At 38.3% G+C, this 19,391-nt stretch overlaps 4 protein-coding genes across 8 annotated transcripts in view; 3 read left to right on the forward strand and 1 right to left on the reverse strand.

Moving 5' to 3' along the window:
* Nucleotides 1-1,677, forward strand: part of Ccap-r (Crustacean cardioactive peptide receptor) — a 41,832-nt gene extending 40,155 nt beyond the window's left edge. For 2 of the 4 annotated variants that reach the window (XM_076762937.1, XM_076762940.1), the window contains exon 7: nt 125-1,677. In XM_076762937.1, the coding sequence (XP_076619052.1) occupies nt 125-310 (186 nt within the window). In that variant the 3' untranslated portion in view covers nt 311-1,677. Of the gene's footprint in view, nt 1-114 lie in introns of all 4 variants that reach the window. The other 2 variants (XM_076762939.1, XM_076762938.1) reach the window with 1 other exon arrangement.
* A 2,042-nt stretch (nt 1,678-3,719) lies between these two features.
* Nucleotides 3,720-8,149, forward strand: LOC143340703 (uncharacterized). Its single transcript, XM_076762942.1, has 6 exons — nt 3,720-4,714; nt 4,950-5,070; nt 5,130-5,284; nt 5,352-5,553; nt 7,219-7,304; nt 7,867-8,149. Exons 1-6 carry the CDS (start codon nt 4,548-4,550, stop codon nt 8,108-8,110), a joined length of 975 nt encoding a protein of 324 aa, XP_076619057.1. The 5' UTR covers nt 3,720-4,547; the 3' UTR covers nt 8,111-8,149.
* LOC143340700 (leucine-rich repeat-containing protein 40) lies at nt 8,143-11,967 on the reverse strand. 2 transcript variants are annotated; one of them, XM_076762935.1, is made up of 10 exons: nt 11,599-11,958; nt 10,567-10,760; nt 10,284-10,487; nt 10,082-10,205; nt 9,778-9,947; nt 9,517-9,659; nt 9,248-9,448; nt 8,834-9,166; nt 8,525-8,710; nt 8,143-8,466 (listed from the first exon to the last, which is right to left on the reverse strand). In XM_076762935.1, the coding sequence occupies exons 1-10, from the start codon at nt 11,744-11,746 to the stop codon at nt 8,361-8,363; spliced, it is 1,809 nt and encodes a 602-aa protein (XP_076619050.1). In that variant the 5' UTR covers nt 11,747-11,958; the 3' UTR covers nt 8,143-8,360. The 2 variants fall into 2 exon arrangements, with proteins under 2 accessions (XP_076619050.1, XP_076619051.1); XM_076762936.1 differs by lacking the exon at nt 8,834-9,166 and having other exon boundaries at nt 11,599-11,967.
* Nucleotides 11,968-12,368: 401 nt separating this feature from the next.
* LOC143352117 (S1 RNA-binding domain-containing protein 1) lies at nt 12,369-15,290 on the forward strand. Its single transcript, XM_076784386.1, has 2 exons — nt 12,369-14,357; nt 14,433-15,290. The coding sequence occupies exons 1-2, from the start codon at nt 12,531-12,533 to the stop codon at nt 15,204-15,206; spliced, it is 2,601 nt and encodes an 866-aa protein (XP_076640501.1). The 5' UTR covers nt 12,369-12,530; the 3' UTR covers nt 15,207-15,290.
* Nucleotides 15,291-19,391: the final 4,101 nt, after the last annotated feature.

The following is a 19,391-nucleotide window of genomic DNA, read 5'->3' on the forward strand; positions in this document are numbered from 1 at the left end:
TTTTCTCTTTTGATCGTGGTCTTTATATTTAATATAAAATCGTTCGTTCTGGAGGAGCAGGCTTCGATCGAAGGGGATTTCTCGCGCACAAATATAGCGATAATTATTCGATAGGAACATGCAGGCGCTCTCGTGGGTTTCTGGATGGTGCGCGACGAATCCTCATCACTGTTTCGGCACCGGTGGTCCAAATAGTAGCACCAGGACAACGGTAACGACATCCTTGACTGCTCATTCCTCGCGGAGAAGCGGTCACATCGCGATGCTACACTCCACCGCCAGGAAACGGGTGATGGTGTCTCTGGTATAAACAGTGGACAATCTTAACGAGGTTCTGGCGTCTAGAACACTGTCCTCCGAACACTGCTTAGAACTCTTCCGCCAAACTTCGAGATACCACAAGTAACACGCGTCTCTGAAATTATGTTCCTACGATCGTGGCGATTCGGGATCCTCGGACGACGTTGACGCTTTTTTATACCGAAACCTCGACCCTCCCGTTGCCGAATCGTACCAAAGATTTCAAGGAATTGCTCGCGACCAATGGGACAACAACGACGCGAATCGCGACCAGCCATCAGAAACATAATTTACGAGACCGGCCATTGAAACGTGAATGATACGAGTTTTTTATTCCCGCATTTATGTGATCAGTATTCTATTAAAGGTCCGATCTTGCGTCGCGATGTCTCTTATCCGATATTCGACCGTCGCGGAAATATTGCGAATGAATTGTTCGCCGATGAAGTCGCGCCATTAGACGTTTATAAAAATTCAGGAGGACGGAAGGGACATTAGCGCGACAATCGATCGACCTACGTGAAAAATGATACGCTCAAAGTATACATGTACATATATACATATCGAATGGACGGCAGCTTCGTGTATATACTTACGTATAACCATAAATGTGTAATATATTAATGTATTCCATCCGTTGCGATCGTCGCGAAAATGCTCGTCCTCGCGCAATCTTGCAATCTTGCTCGCGATCGACGCGACAATAATTGATACCGGCGCTGAAGTTAGCGATGGGAACAATATTGAACGTAACTATCCAAATTTCAAACAAAAAATTGCAGACCTTCAATATAAATTCGATCGAATAAAAGACGTAAATAATTAATATGATAGCAGTCCCATCGCTAATCAAAGCTTCTCGAGATTCATCGAATTCAACGAACACATGTACAGTAAACCAAACAACCATCTTTGTACCTCCGAGCGATCGTCAGCACTCTGCGATCGGACTAAAAATCCGCGTAGGGATGCTTCTTTCGATTTTGATAAAATTTTCCCGTCGTTCAATTGGAAGTTTTGATCGTTTGCTTGAAATTATCGCGGAAGTTTGTAGCTCGAGCCTTCAACTTTTGTACCGTTACCGTTGGAAGTCAGAACGAAATCCTCGAAACCAGGAATGCGCTTAAACGCGACGCAGGTGGGTGAAACGCGCGCAAGTAACCAACTCTCTAGAAGTTTGTATAATCGTTTAGGCGACAGTAGGCAAAGCTGTATTTGTGACTCGTCTATTTATTATTTATTGTACTCTGTTTAAGGGGGAAGGCAGAGGGTAAGGTCGACACGACGCCGCGTCGTGCTACGATATTCGTATTTTCATCGATAAGAGATATAATTTGTACATACTGTCGAATAAACTCATCCATAATGCGCTACGAGTGCACTGTTTCCTTTTTTTGTAAATAAGATTGAGAATTTATTTCCAAGTAGATAACAATATTTTTCAGAGTACTTTTGGTAACAGTTTCAGTAGTAAAAGCTGAATTGCAAGTTCGTATTAATTATATCCTGCGTTGTCTACGGTTTCGACTCTTCGTCGAAAACAGCTCTTACAAAGCAACGTTCGCGAATGATTCTCCGGAGAAACGCGTGCAAGCAAATTTAACGTTCAATTTAGCGTTTCGTCGTCGTTGTTAATCGATTCGTGAAATTCGAGACAGACTAGCTGCACTTCGGTGATCACGTTCATTGCTCCATCACCGCGTTCGTCTGTAGCAAAGGGTAATTGCAAGATAGCATCCCCCGCTTCGCGGCATAGAGGAAGAGATTTTCCGATATCGCGAACACGAATTGCCTAGCTTCTCTAATTAAATTTTAATACTTTTGAACACCGTTCGTTCCAACAGATTTATAAAAGAATATTAGTCCTTGTACAACTAATGCAGGGTCATTTTCACTCAGGTAAGGTTTGATTAAACGTAGATTTTCATCGCCACCGTTAGTTACCTCGTTTCCTCGCCTTGATTTCTTGCAATTCCAATTTCCTCTAACTGATTAACTACATTTTCTCCTAACACTTTCTCTGTCAAGAGGGTATTCTATTGTAAAAGCTGCTTTTAGCAGGAACATGGTAACGCTTCAAAATTTAATTATAATTAAATTTTTGCACGCTTCGACCACGTTTCGAGTATTTCGCCCGACTATACAGGAGCATAATTAGCGCAACAATTTGAAAGCTATTCTACAACAGAGCACCATTCTCTTGCGGGCCACGCTTTCCATTCTGTTTTATATAATTCCGTTCGTTCGCGAAACGTTTTCGAGCTCGTAAAGAATTTACGAGCTCACGATGCCACGCACATGCCGACCGAATCACGCGGCAAGAACGGGACGCATTTCGCAGTCGAAACGAAATAAAATTTCGTCGCGTTCCGCCATTTCCTTTTACGGCCTACGCTGTGCCGGCTGTAAAATCCAGCGGTGCGGAGGCGCCATGATAAGTCAGATGCCGGTTGAACGATCGTTTCGCCCTTTTTATCGTCACTTATTTACTCCCCTGTCGGCCGGAACGATCCATCACGATGACGAACAGGGCCCGAATTAATTCTAATCCGACATCACAGCCCCCGAACGATTTTTATCCCGGCAGTTTCGTTTCGAAAGGTCGGTTTCGAACGAGTTTAAACTACCAGGATCGTTCAATAAATAAACAAAAGCTTTGGTTCGAATAATATTAAAGAGAGACTTTAAGAATGAATAATTGGGAATAAAAGCCCAACCGTGGCATTAAATTCTGATTTAACTATTCATAAATATAAAATTAATGTATAGACTCGATATAAATAGACCTTAAAAATTTAATATCGTTCGGAGGAAACAAATGCCAGCAACGAGCGATCGTACGAACCTAACCGCGAAAATTTCAGGTCAACGAGGGCGTAAATGTCACGTTTGCAACCTTATTTCGGTTTAAAAGACCACTATCGATATTATGTGAGGGTCCAAGAGGGTAGAAGAATTTCTCGTGATCCAGGTCACAGGAGACCTGTCGATCCTAAGCTTGGCTCTTCTTCGAGATCGAATCTCCCACATTATTGACAAGGGGAAACGTCCGAGTGCGATTGAACAAATTTCTTTACGTTGTTCCTTTAAGAAGAAATTGGTTTCGAGATGTCGTGCGTGCATTATCAGGCAACGGATCCTTCGAGGGAAAGATGCTGCTACGACACCCAGTACAATCGTTATGTATCCCCGTCCTATACGCCCAGAATTCGAACACCGGAAGCTTATCGAAGCGGTATGCAATCCGATTACGTTCCTCGTTAACAATGGATTCGTGTTATTTGTCGGTCAACCATTGTTGCATCCTTCAATAGACTTTGCACCGAGGTATTCACAGCCGTATAATGCTAACATAGAGGACACCGAACCAAAGCTTCCAACCCTAACTCGAACCTGGTTTGGTTCTCAATTTCGTAAAATAACTAGGGTTATTCTACGAAACTAAGTTGCTTTTATAATGCTACAATGTACACAAATAACACACTCACTGTAACGATTGTCCTGAATTTTATCGAGTACGTTGTACACTGGCTCTTACACTATCACGAAGAATTCAGTCGTTTCCGTGTACTTTCAGGGTATTATGCCGGTTGGAGACCTCTCGAGTTTCAATACAACAACGTCGAATACCCCACGGCAGGTAAAATGAAACTAATAGCAGAAGATCAGCGTCTTATTCGAAATCGACGGCAACCAATCCCCCTCTCACGAAAGATAGCCAAGTACCTGCGCTCTAAACCCAACAGTTTGAAAGTTATTACGGTTAAAGTTGTTGTGGTAGCGACGCGGATCTACGAATGTGTAAATCGTCGATTTGGAATAAGGTTAAAATGGTAGTTGAAATTGGGTAAATATGTATACGTCTGTCGATAGAGGTAACTGGTTTGATGGATGATATGTGTTTGCAATTCGAAACGTCGCATGGTATCGACAGTTCGTTCGTGCCGCGCTCTCTTAGCGTGTTTTTCTCGGGACGTGTTACTGACATCGCGGACATCAATTTACCGTTAAATCGCGATATCGAAAAACGTTTAGAACGAAAATTGAGTAATAGAATAAACTTCCTGTCATTCTACGATGATTCTTTTTAAATAAAATCGCCTAGATTTTCCTTTTCCGCGTAAGAAAAAGTAACTCGCGCGTACGAAAATGTCGACCAGCGCCGCGACACGGGATTCCTCAGAATCTAATCTAAAATCTGGAAATTCTCCGTAGCCAGAGGCGATCCGCCGTTTCCGGATCCTCGAATGCAACCCGGAAGGATGACGCCGTGCAAGCAGGAGGCGATAAAACACGCGGACGCGCTCGTCTTCGAGAAAATGCAAACGAGAATGAAGCTTCTCGAGGACAGTAATACGGCTACGCAGTCGCGCAATCAAAACCTTATAGCCGAGAACAAAGCCCTATCGTCCCGGTGAGTATTTGCGCGAACAATGGACAACCTTAATCGATATTCCCTTCGCTGATCCCACGAATACGTGCACGGAACTGTACACGATGGCAAAGATGATTGAGACACGAAGAATATGCCTTTGTCCCTCGCCCGTGTCATCAGCGACACGTTTTTCTCGCGAATACAAATTTTAATTGCGTACTCTGTTACAATATTTATTATACGTATCAATAATCCCAATTTATGTGATTGTAAGTCTGGAGGTGGAACAGAGCGAAGTGAAAAGGCTCGAAAATAAGATGGTATCTCTGCGAGAGGAGCTGAATGACGAGAAGTCGAAGCTGGCGGAGATGACGAAAGCAGCGGAGGAAGTCGGTGCATAAACGTTCACACGCGATCAACTCGTATTAAAAATGAAGTCTCCCTTCGATTTCAGAGGAAAATCGTGCCGACGATGAGGGACAGTGGAACGTCGACGACCAACGTTCTCTCTAGATTCGATCGAGGGGTGCAAGTATGGGCAGTGTGCGTGGGATGTCAGAAAAAGTTGGACGGTTGTGAGAAAAATCCACCCACTGTCACCATTACCAAGTGAATGTTTCATTCCTTCTTTAATCCGCTAATCTTTTAACGAGAAGAGTTTTCTGTATCGTAATAGATCGGAACTGGAAGAGCTGGAGAAGGACATGCGGACCCTTCGAGACACCATAATCGCTAGAGAGGAGGCGTGGGACAAGGCGGTGGAACGCGAGCAAAATTATAGGCAACAATTATTACGATTGACCACAGAAACTATCACGGCTCGCCATATATCCGAGACGCGTCACGAAGAGCTTGAAAATGCATCGAAAACGCTCACGGTAAATAAATTTAGAAATCTGCAAAGCTCCGTCGATGTTAACACTAAACCTACCAGCACTTCATGTACACCTATATATGTAAGTACACAATTTATGATCCAGTTTTATCGCATACCAGTCGTATAGTCAATAGAAATTGTTGAAACTTTTTTAGGTATACAGGGTGTTCGGCCACCCCTGGGAAAAATTTTAATGGGGGATTCTAGAGGTCAAAATAAGACGAAAATCAAGAATACCAATTTGTTGACGAAGGTTTCGTTAAACAGTTATTAACGTTTAAAGTTCCGACCGTACTGAATTTTTTTCTCGAAAATGCGCAAGATTTCGGGGGTATGTCTATTCACCAAAAATGATTGTAATTGACCCTTGCAACCGAAAATAATTTTTTCAGAATTAATTGAAATTTTTGAATTTAATTGTTAATAACTTTTTAACGAAGTCTCCATCAACAAATTTGTATTCTTGATTTTCGTCTTATTTTGAGCTCTAGAATCCTCTATTAAAATTTTTCCCAGGGGTGGCCGAGCACCCTGTATAGCGTCAAAGTAAATTTAAAAATAAACATAGAAGATAACAAAAATTATAGTAGTTGGTATAGTCATTCGATAGAGGATGAAATGCCCTTTAAAATGAGCGTTTGTACGAGTCGATAGCTTTATTAGTTCCGGAGATATAGCGATTTTAGTTTCGAGTTGATGCGATGGCTAGTTTCGAAGATACGTCGCGTGGTCAATGAAATTACTACGGCCCGTCAAGGTCGTTGGCCGCACGTGATCGTAGTAAATAGTAAACGTGACGTCACTCGGTCACTCGGTTAGTGGGTCAACGTGCGACAAGGAGGTCCGGCGCGACGCGTCAGACGGAGACAGAGATAGTCGAATTAAGAAAAATTACCTTTTACATAAATTACGATATCTCGAAAACGGAAAGTCCGATCGACAAAATTCAAAAACCCCTTTAAAGGGGAGGCTTTGCCGCTGCTGACGATGTTCAATAATTAATATAGCACTAGTAGTTTCGGAACTGCACGCGTCTAAAGTTTTATGATTTTTAATACGCGTTAATAGGCATTTCTAAGGCGCCGAGCGAGATCGTAGTCGAATTAAAAAAAATTACCTTTTACATAACTTATAATATCTCGAAAACGGAAAGTCCGATCGACAAAATTCAAAAGCCACTTTAAAGGGGAGGCTTTGCCGCTGCCAACAGTGGCTCAATAATTAATAAAGCGCTAATAGTTTCGGAACTGCACGCGTCTAAAGTTTTAGTATTTTTAATACGCGTTGTTCAACTGTTTTAAGATAGTGGAAACTGAAGATTCTTTCCTTTCGTCTTTGCTATACATATATTTCCTATTTGCATCGGAAGCTGACTAGAATTTGGTACCGTATTTTGTCCAGATTTTTACAAAAAAATATAAACCATTCAACCGGTCAGTTCTAACAGAGAATTATAGCTCGTGTTTCATTCACTGGTCATTTCCTGTGCAAATCTGTACGTAACGTTCTCGTTTAATTGCTTGGAACGATTGATACTAACGACATCCTCTACGATCTATTTTTTACATTTCTACGATAAAGTGTCGACATTCTGAGGCAATTTCTTCTGCAAGAAATAATTATTTGAAATATGCAAAACACTAAAACAGCCTTGGTGGATTTGCAGGAAAAGGAATCGGAATTGAAGTCGCTTCAAAAGGACAATCTATACTTGACCAAGCTAATAGCAAAATTATACAACAATTATCAAAGGTAAAGGGCTCTCTTGCTTCTAGAATTAAATTTGTTGTATATAACAAATAGATTGCATTGCAGTCTGTGAAACTAGTCTGTACGATTATCTCTTGCGAACGAAGAATTACGTTCCAGAAGATCCCGAGCGACCTGGTCCAATTTTTCCAGAGCTTCGCGCAACCAGCCGAAGTTTCCACTTAAAAACTTTCCCTGTAATCATTAATTAGATCTGGACTGCGCGTAATCGCGCGCAGCAGAACTAAGTCTGCGCTTGTCTTGGCTTTAAAGGTCGCCGAGGATCTTCCTAACCGTTTCGCGTTCATTGGACTGCACAATTACGAGTGGAACAAAGTTGGAAAGAATAATGAACCAAACTCGTAGACGAGTTTGCAACAAACAGTTTTCAATTACTCTGAAAATTGTTTCGAAAGCGCCTTCCTTTTCTATTGGATTTTCTAATATGAGCGACGAAACTTTGCACTACTTGAAATAATCTTATTTCAAAGTTGATGTAGACTATTTAGTTTCTCTCACTATATCTATATATAATGACTGTTTAATTATCGTGTTCAATTCGCAGCCGCAGAGGACAAGAGGAGTGTCGAAGAAGCAACTTAGCGGCAGATATAAATGAAAAGGAACAAAAGTTTATCGAGGAAGTCGTCCAGCGAGTATCGGCTGGCAAAAGCAAGCAGAAACCGAAGTCGAAGTCTGCCTATTCGGACAGAACCCCTAATCTCGGCACTTATCAAGCCAGTCCTCGTGATAAAAGTTCGAAAACAACGAAGGAGCAAACGGGATCTTTTAGAGAACCGAAACGTTAAACCAAAAATAATTGTATAGAGAGAAAGGGGCGTTTCGCGTTATTAAAATTTTTTTATTATTGTTTTAGAGATAAATTTGATTTGCTTAACTATTTTAAATAATTCACTTTAGGAATATATCAATTTGATAACATTAAATAATTAGCATACAAATTTGCCACATATTTCTGTTATTCTTACACCTTTTGCATAATATTCTTTCAATTAGAATAAACATTTAAAGACAGTTTAACAACTTATCGTTTATATCCTACTGAGGTATCCTATCCCTAAGATATGCAAGCACTTCTTCCGTAGATTTGGCTAATATTGCTTGTCTTGGTTGCTTGAAACAATTTCCAGACAAAAATAACATTCTGCAAAAATGTATTTTTGTAACTATCTTAAATGATTTAGTACGTACACTTGACACACCTTAGATTCTTTAAATTGCCAAGTTCCGGCGGTACATGTCCGATGTTATTGTTAGCGAGATTCAATATTGCGAGCTTTCGCAATTTTTGTAAGGATAATACGTCAATTTCGGATATTAAATTGTCATTTGCTATAAATATTTCCAACGATTCAACATCATATATGGATTCTGGTATTTCTTTGTACCTGTGCAATATATCGATACGTTAATATGTATTTTCTATAACACATTAGCTGTTACTTTCATTCTGCTCTTTGACATATTAATTCGAATATGGTAACTATTTATATAGTGTGAATACGCAATACCTGTTAAACGAAATATTAATTTCTCGCAAATATTTCAGTAAGCCAATGCTAGAAGGCAGCGATTGTAAAAAGTTTTTACTTAAATCCAAAGCTTGCAAATATTCATACTTTTCACCAATCCATTCTGGTATGTGAGTTAGTTGATTAGAAGTTAGTTTCAAATCACCAACTTTTGCAATTATCGATAACTGTTCAGGCACGGTAGATAGCTTATTTCTACTTAGATCCACTGTGCCTACATCTGCTTTACATGCATCTTCCAAGACTTCCTGTGGTAATTCAACAAGATTCTGCCCGGACAAACTAAGTAATTTTGTACTTTGCATCGTATATCTAAGATGTTATAAATAATTCAAAAATTACTTGTTAGTAATAATACTTTTTTATCCAAACAACATCCGCGCATACACGTACTTATCTGGATAAATATTTGTATCTGCATCTGTTATTAAATATTCGTTTGTACGTAAATTTGTACTGTTAATGCTCTGTCGTATGTGCTTCAAAATACGAAATGTACCGCATCGTATTATATCGGCTCTAACATTTTGTACATCGTTTCCTTCAATTATAAATTGTTTTAAATTTGGCATTATACCGACATAGCTTGGTATCCTATAAAATAAAGGTCATACTTAGAATGTTTGTTTTTAATATGTAATGATATATGTAAAATAACATACATAGTTAAACTGTTGTACGATAAATCGAGAATTTCCAGATTTACCAATTTTATTATTTCTTCCGGTATTGCATCAATTTTGTTATTTCCTAATGTTAATATTTTCAATTGTCCTATACCTTCCAAACAAGACATATCAATTTCCTAGAAATGACATGAAATGAATTTTGCAGAGTTCCTATTACTCATGACATACTACCTATTTTTTTCTTTTTTAGCAAGTGATTGTTATATTCTAAAATACATATATCATAATACGTACAGTAATGTCATTATCAGCCAAGTGTAATACTTTTAAAAGTGTACAACCAGACAGGTCAGGAAATGTCGTTAATTTATTTGTTTGCAACATTACTGTTTCTATCTTCCGCAATTCACCCAGCGGCGGCAACACTTCCAATCGATTATAGCTTACATCTAGCTTTTGTAACACTATTTTTAAAAAAATACACCTTCTATGAAATTTCCATGTATATCAATACCAATACTCAAAGTCAGGCATTTAAGTTTAGCCAAATCATTAAATGCTTAACCCTGCATTGATATAAAAACATAATGAGTCATACCTCTCATACTTGTTAAATCAGATGGCAATTCTTTTAACATGTTGTGACTTACATCCAAAGAAATCAATCTTACTAAATATCCCATTCCCAGTGGTAGTTCAGACAAACAGTTACATGACAAATCCTACATATACAAAAGTATTTCAAAAATTTTATTACATATAACTATACTAACATACATAAAAATTTCGTTATAATTTACCAGATGAGACAACATTATCAAGTCACCAATTGCAGGGTCTAGTTCTCTTAAAGTATTGTTCTTTAACCATAATTCATGTAATTCATTCAACTTGTAAAATTGATGTGGTAAGTTTTCTAACTTGTTATTTGATAGATTTAGTACTTTTAATTTACTTAAATTTCCAATCTCAGGAGGTAAATCTTCTAATATGTTATCGTGTAACTAAGAAAATTACATAATTTTATTTTATCAAACTTTCTATATAGGATATAGGAAATGTTATAACAAGTTGAACACGTACAAGTAATGTTGTCAATTCTGTTAAACATTCTATTTTTGAATCAATTTTAGTTAAGCTATTATGACTTAAGTCCAATATTTTAAGTGGCTCCTGTTCCCACCAACGTTCATCTTTATGAACATAGTCAAGCTCAAAATGTAGCTCCTTCAACTCTTCCTGTGTTAATTCATTTATACTCCATACTCTATTAGGTACTGCAACATATTTCATTAATTTTAACATGTTATAAATTTTCTACAATTAACTAATTCTGAATATAAGTTTATATTACACATATAAATTCTACAACTAATAACAACTTACCTCAACCCATATTTTTGGTGATCTTGTATGATATTATTGTGAATATTGCTTGTTCTATCACATTATTCATAGTCTAACATGCAAAGCTATCTATGAATTAAAATAAAAAAAAAAATGATTTCATGGCTATAACACAACTGAAAATATTATGTACTATATTTATTCAATTATTTAAACAGGATGTCTTACTTATTGGATAGGTGCAAGAATACAAGAAATGATATGTAGCAAAACATTGTATTTGTAATAATTTTAATTTTTCAACAATGAAACAATAAGAAATGAAATGCTGCTGATAAGCATGAAAGAGGTAGTGCAAGTTTTTCTAGACTATAGATGTTCCCTGATCACAAAGAATTAGTACCTGAATTGAGTCTGGCTAATATAACATAATATATTTCATAATACAATTTTGTTACTACGAAACAATGGAACAAAATAACAATATAAACAGTCTGTCATTCTCGACATTCATATAATAAATGCAAATTTTAAAAAACATTTTTGGTACAAAGTTTTATTTTTATTAATGCTGAAGATGTCTTCATTAAAAATGCTGAAACGACGTAAATTAAGAACCATCAAAACAATACGACAAATACGACGGAGACATGCACGTTAGATCATTTACGAGTGCAACATCGATATATCAAGCATTTAGATGATTTCGAAATGTGTTTAAAAAAATATCTGGACAACATTTATCTCATTTTTAAATGTTGCAAATACCCGTGTATAGACCTCTCGATGAGAGGTTTAAATTTCCGGTCTTTCTCGCAGATATAATGATAACTTCAGATAATTCAGCGTTATCATCATGTTTCGTTCGTTGTTTATACACCGCTAAATGGTTAATCCTTTTTTTAACACCACTCATACTGTACTTATTGCGAACATTGTTGACGGATTGATATCCGCAATATAGAATGATTTAATGATGAATTACCCCCCACTTTTTCATGACGTAACGTAACTACGTATAGTAGTTACAATATTGTAAATACATAGTTTTATCACAGCCAAGGTAACAGAAGTATAGAACACACCATTTACAGGCACAGTGTAAAGAGTTCTTACTAAGAATCGACTCTATTCCTTTACTTATGTAAGTTGAAGTAAGAACCTCTGATACAATCCGTTAGGTGCTCTACTGAAACATTAGTTTATAGTAGAGATTCCTGTTTCACGTGTAGTAAATGTACCCAGATTTCATTTATGTAAGTACATGGATCAATATTCATAAACCCCCTAGTCTGAATAGAATTATAAATACTAAATAGAAGTAGGAATGAAACTTGAAATAGAATTCAAATTTCCCTCCATGAGTGCCAGCATCGGCCATGAAAATCCCTTTCCTTCTGTCGCCCCCTTGAACTATTTAGTCTGTAAACAAGTCGTTTGGAGCGCTACCACAGGACCAGTAAAACATATGAGTTTGCTATAATGGGAGTTCTCTACCCCTGGTCGTTTCTAGACTCGAGTAGCATAGAATAATGACGTTTCACTGTTAAATATGATTGTGTTTACGTAATAAAATATGTAAAGAATTTAATAATAATGTTGTATATATATATGCTTTTATTATATTATTCTTTCGAGAAATTTAAACCGTAGTTGGTGTTGTTATTTTTACACCGATATTTGTTTTAAAAACCAGCATAATGAAGAGAGTTTTACGTAAAACGAGTCAAACGGAAAAAGCAATTACAACAAATAAGACACTAGTTACAAGCAATGATGCAAATACGAATAGTAAAAAACGAAAGGCTAATAATCTTCTGCTACCAGGAAAGAAAAAACAAAAAATAAATACAGAGGACATTATTACAGATAATGAAGAGTCAATAGATTCACAGAAAAAAGTACCAAAAGGTAAAAATACAAAAATTAAAAAGGAAGAAGCACAAAGCCTCAGCAATGGGAACTTTAAAGATATGCTGAAAGATGTAAATCAATTAAATTTTAATACCATAAAATGCAAAGATTGGACTGATGTAGATTATGTGAGTGAGGTAAACAATGTTAAAAAGCATATAGTACAAAATGTGGTGAAACTTTTCAATGAAGAAAATACAATTCCATTTATTGCAAGATATAGAAAGAACATGACTGGTGGTATGGAACCAGATAAATTGAGAGCATTGAAAGAAAGTTTTGATCAGGCTAAAGTGATTAAAAAACGAGCTGCATCTATATTGAAAAGTATTGATAAATTAGGACAATGGACACCTAATACACATTCTGCTATTGTATCTGCTAAATGTTTAGAAGATCTAGAACATATATATTCATTCTTCAAGCCTGCATCCAAGCGATCCTTAGCTGAAAGAGCAAAGGAGGCAGGTTTAGGACCTATAAGTAATGCTGTGATACAGGGTCAGACATTACCTCATTTGTCATCTCTTATCAATTCCAAAAAGGATGGTTTAAAATCTGAGAAAGAGATTAAAGAAGGTATTGTACATATAATAGCAGATATAATATATAAGGATAAAGCAGTGTTTGATAGGGTCAAGGAACTACAAAGTGAATCTATTATAAAAATACAAACTACAGAATGTAAATCTAAGAAATCTTCAGATATTAAAGAATCTAAATCCAAGAAATTATCAAACACCAAAGAAAAAGCTATTAATAGAAAGTATGAGATTTATTATAATTTTATTGGAACAAACAAAACTATTAGGCCCCATCAAATATTAGCCATTAATAGAGGAGAGGCACAAAAAATTCTTAGTGTGAAAATCATCTTGCCAGATTTTCTTGAAAAAGCATTTAAAACACACTGTTGTAAACAATATAGAGAAGCTATGGCATCATCTAAATTCCATGTTATAATGATGAATGATAGCATTGACTATGCTTATTCGAAATTTATTAGCCCTTTAATAATTCGTCGCGTTCGAAATGAAATGAAACAAAAAGCGGAGACAGCATCTATCGAAGTTTTTGTAACTAATGTTAAACAATTGCTTCTCACTCCGCCTGTACGCGGGAAAATTATTCTTGGCATAGATCCAGGATTCGTTCATGGTTGTAAACTTGCAGTAATTTCTGAACATGGAAATGTACTCGAAACGGGCGTAATATATCCGCACAATAAGACGAAAAATTCGTACGAGGAATCAGCTAATATTTTAATAACTTTAGTAAAGAAGCATAAATGTACAGTTGTAGCACTGGGTAATGCTACCGCGTGCAGAGAAACCGAAGCGTTTTTAAACAAATTAATAAAATCTGATTCGTCCGGTTCGATAGATATTTCGTACACGATAGTGGACGAATCAGGAGCATCAATTTATAGTTGTAGTACTAAAGCAAAATCAGAGTTCCCGGACCTTGATACCAACGTTGTTTCTGCTATTTCTATAGCAAGGCGTCTGCAAGACCCACTTGCAGAATTAGTAAAAGTAGATCCTAAGCATTTAGGTGTAGGAATGTATCAACACGACCTACCAGAGAAGGAATTAGTTGCTGCATTAGACGAAGTAAATATGACATTCTACAGATTTATTATTATTTAAATAATTAATAGAAATAAATAACGATGAAAATTATTGCAGGTAATCTCGGAGGTTGTGAGTTTTGTTGGGGTGGACGTAAACACCGCGTCTGAGTATCTTCTAAGAAGAGTTGCTGGTTTAAATTCATCTAGAGCAAGCAATATCATAGAGTGGAGAACTGAACATGGAGCATTCAGGAATAGACAACAGATATTAGACGTGAAAGGCATCGGAAGTAAAACATTCGAACAGAGTGCTGGATTTATCAGAGTATTGCCAGAAACTTCAATGACTAATAATTCAGTAAAAGTTAAAGGTGCTAAAAGTTCGAAGAACGCTCCTAATTTATTAGATCAGACATGGATCCATCCTGAGTCATATACAATAGCCGAACGATTTTTGAAGCATTGCGACTGTAAGTTAGAAGATCTTGGAACCACCGCGTTCATTGAACGAATAAAATCATTTGCCAAAGAAGAATATGCCGCTTTAGCGACAAAGTTTGGTACAGACGAGACAACGATGGAAGTAATAGTTAAGGGTTTATCTATGAAAAAAGACGAAGACATAAGATTAAAGAGTAGTTATCCATTGTTCCGAAACAGCATGCTTACGATTAACGATATAAGTCCCGGAGCAACGTTAACCGGTGCCGTGCGAAATATCACACATTTTGGAGTATTCGTGGATGTAGGAGTAGGCAGAGCAGCACTCATACCAACTAAATGGATGAAAAATAATACAGTTTCGATAGGTCAGCGCGTCGAAGTGAAAGTACTTACAGTTGATATTGATCGTAACAGAATTAACTTAGAATTAATGCAAGTTTTATAATAAATTGTATAATATGTTTGCATTGTATACTGCCAAATTTTATAATTTATTACGAATCTTTTGGAAATACATTTTATTTTTATACGTAAGTTTCTGTCTTTTGGAAGGTGAAGTACAATTCAAGATCTGTGGAATCAGATACTTTATAGAGAATGGATCATTCGATGTACATTTGTAATTTAATGTTTTCCCCCCGCAGAATAAAGATCTCTCGTGGGCTCTATGAATAAACATAGGTGCAGGACGTATTATACGTTGAACTGGCATTTGCATATTTCACGCGCCGCTTGATACGAATTAACGACTAACAATAAATTGTCCCTCGTCACTACCGCGCATTGACCTGGAATTAATCATTCCACCGAATAATATATGTGCATTTACACGTTTATTAATCGTTTTGATCAAATCATCTGGAAACTCGTGTCCCTTCATCGTATACTACAATTATCGTTTGTTATATTGCAATTAGATTCTTTCCCCTTGAAAACTGTTATAATTATAGGTTTGGGTTTTCGAAACAGTTATTCAGAATAGAAGTTCTTCGTAACAGTTTCGACCAGAACTTTTATATAACGGTTTCAAACAATTATTTTCGAAATTTTTCCATCCCCTATCCGAAAGTAATCTACTATTCTGAGCAGAGATAAAAATAATGATTTCAAACGTACTTGCGAGCCTGATTCGTTAAAATCATTAAAATTCGCGAGCGCGACCGCAGCTCCCTACTTTCCTGAATAGATGTCGCCAATTACACTCGTATAATTACCAGTCCGATTTCAAGTGTACACATATCGCAAGCCTCAATTTCCACTTAATATTCTCGCTTATGTATTCAGGCTGTGAACCGTACCATTTAGGAGACGGTTCGCTGAACGGAATAGATGGTGCAAATGGAAGCGTCGCGACCATGAGACGCCAGTTATTAAGATTTTATTATTCCTACGTATCATCGCAGTTACTTTACGCAAGTTTTTTCTCAGAATATTTAATAATTACTTTAATCATTCTTCAAAGTTGCGACCACCAAGATTCTGGTGTCACTTGCAACATTACCAGCAGGCTATAGAAAGCGATCATAGCGCTTATTATGGTAGGAAATGAAATTACAGGAACTTTTTTGTTTTTTAATGAAATGAAATCAGTCCGGTCCAGAATTGGGAATCAGTCGATTATCAAATGCGATTGAAAATTTAGTCGACAGAACGTTGCGAGATATCAATCTAATTCGATTCCAGACAGCAGAAAATGGAACACGGCAATCTTTCCCTGCTTGGGATTTGTATTAGTATTTGAATGTAATAGCCAGTGGTTAAAACTAACCCTTGCGTCGTCTTTTTACAGGCGACGAGACTGCACTATTTCTCCTTTTTCTCTGTCTGGGATCTCCCACCAGACTCTCTGCAACTCGTCAGACAATGGCTCGCCCGCAGCACCCGTTGCAATATGCTGGACTCACCTACGGCTTATGCACATCTACTATTGCAAGTCTCTGAACACTTTTACCGAAAGTGGTAAAAGTTACGCGCGGCCTTGGATCCTAATACGGTGAATCAGAAACGATCCATGGATAATGTAGTCACAATCAGTCGACTGAAGAAAAATACAAAAGCCTTTTGCTTGATTTTATTACGTACGTGAATTATATCCAAGAGATCCGCAACAGAGAGTCGAAGGAAACAATAGTCTCTATTTCCATACGCTATAATAACGTTGATGAATCGTTTCTGCTTCACCCGGTGAGACAAAAGGACTTGGATCCTACGTACGACCCTCTAACAGAGTCGAGGTCTGGAAAACGTGTTCCCAGATAAAAAATAAAAACGTGAAAATCTCTCGGTTCCCATGAGGGTACGCGCGTAGCCGGTATTAGCGCGCCAAGCTCGCCTCGCGCGGCCTTTAAATATTTAACAAATTCAATCTTCCCCATCTAGTCGTGGTCGTCGGGACTTCTTGGCAAAACGCCACCGTGTATACTACTTTCTCGCGTGTGCGCCGATCCCGGTTCGCTTGTTGCGATAATGCATCTGTAATTTCCCGCGGCTATATTTAGTACCTGTTTTAGCACGTGTTAGCGACCCTCTACTATGAGAGATAGTGGATGTTCCATCTGGAATATAGTAGCTCTCGTGCTCGTACGTCGCATCATTGTGACGTTCGCTACTTCGCCACTTCGCCTAAAGGCAGCATGCGGCCTTTTGATGTCTTCGCCGAGACCACGTCGCGTATTTTGTCAATTACGTATATTATCCGTTTATAAATTACACCAGAGTGTCTCGAATTGGAAGCACGTCGCACGGTGTTACAAAATGGGGTAGACGAAAGCATCGAATTAAAAATTTACCGGAAATTAGTAAGATATTCATCGTTGGAGTACTTTCTGAGATACACCTTCGCCCTAGCTCTAGTTTCAGCCCGGCAATTCCTCACAAGATTTCGCGCCATTGGCGAGTAACTCGACGCATGGCTCGAGCAGTATTTCACCAGGAAACTTTCCTCCGTCGTTCAGTCAAAACTGGCTCGGCTGTGTGAACAAGTTTCCTAAATCAAAGGCGAGGGTGTTTCATCGGATCAGGTCTCTCGCGAGCTTTAACGATGAAATATCTACGTAGCCGCGTTCGCTGGACGCAAAGAATAAAAAATGGAAGAAGATATATGGACGATAAAAAGTCTCTTCTTAGAATTTTTTTCCGCCTTATAATTTCAACAAAGAAGTTGTTTTACTTGGAATACTTAAGTAATATTTGTTAATTCGACAAATATTGTTTTCTTCTTATATATTCTGTGTCGTTGAACAGAGTTGTTTGTCAGACGTGTGTCTACGCAAGGTTTGGCGACTGCGAGGAAATAGTAGAGCGCACAAAGGAGGAACGAGAAACCCGGAAACAGGAAAACAACGTTCTCGAAGTCGGCCATATGCGACTCGTTTGATTCACGGACTCGCGCGTGTCTTGTAAAATTCATCGGAGATTCGAAAGACAATGGACGGGCCCGGAATGGAACGAGCTTAGAAGTTTCCTGATAGGAAGCATAGAGCCCGGTAGATTGCTTGCTGAAACTTTGAACGCGACCCGGAACGAAAACCCGTGTTTTCTGGAAACGATCTCTCCGACCGAGAACACAATAACGAAATAAAATCAGCGAGCACGATGCGTTCTCGCAGCTGAGCCACGCGTTCGCCTACCTTTGGCCTCTCGTCTAGCAATACGTGCACGTGTCGCCGGCGCTCTCGTCAAAGTATTCGTATCCACGAAACGTTTTCAACTTCGTGTCCATTGTTCGATGCACACAGAGAACTTTGTTTCAGCCACGAGTCGCGAATCTCCGCGCGTTTCCTTTCGCGACTCGCTATTGACAAATTAAAACCTCGCGGAAAGTATAAGGTGATCCGTGACAGGAATCGCTTATCAGGAAATCAAGAAAACTGGTACCCGATTATCCGAATAACTATCATAGAAGGTGGACAAATTTTTCGGTGAAATTAATTTGTGGGGATCAATTACAATAATTTTTGGTGAATAGACACCCCCGAAATTCTACGCATTTTAACGAAAGTGCTTATTCTCTCCTGTGTCTCTGTGGAACTTTTGAGAAATTTACGCGACTCTTCTAAGCATCTTGCGATGATATCTTGTCAGCAGTTATTTGTTTTTAGGAACTCTTCAACCGCTGTCAATCGTTAGAACGACAGTTTCGAGAGTCGAAATCCGTTCATATCGCGGACGATAAAATGTCCGACGGTGGGAGGAATCATCGGGGCATTAAGTACAACCGCAAACCTTCGAGCAGAGGAAACAACAGACTGTTCCGTGTGTTTGCAGCGGAGGCCCACAATGCCATAACGACAAAATGCAGGCAGATATTGCGCGCGGGTTGAGGCTGTAGGTGCAGCCCCGGGTGAAAAGTAGTTTCAGAGCGTCTACTCTAACAATAGCGCGCATGAAAAGAGAAGAAAAAGCGGGACGCATGAAAAGCGTACCGGAAAATAAAGGGAAGATAGCGAAAGCAAAAGAACGACGGAGGCGGAGAATTCAATGCCAAGGTTCGGCTGCGGAGTTAAATCGATATTCGATATTTTCAGCTGGCAGACCGATATACGATATGTCGCGTCAATATTATCGCGTTTCGCGTGCTCGATGATGGCCTTTCCTTTCGCTGTTGACGCCACGGCACCCGCGGGTATTT

The sequence above is a fragment of the Colletes latitarsis genome, chromosome 3, assembly GCF_051014445.1.
Source record: "Colletes latitarsis isolate SP2378_abdomen chromosome 3, iyColLati1, whole genome shotgun sequence".
Classification (NCBI taxonomy): domain Eukaryota; kingdom Metazoa; phylum Arthropoda; class Insecta; order Hymenoptera; family Colletidae; genus Colletes; species Colletes latitarsis.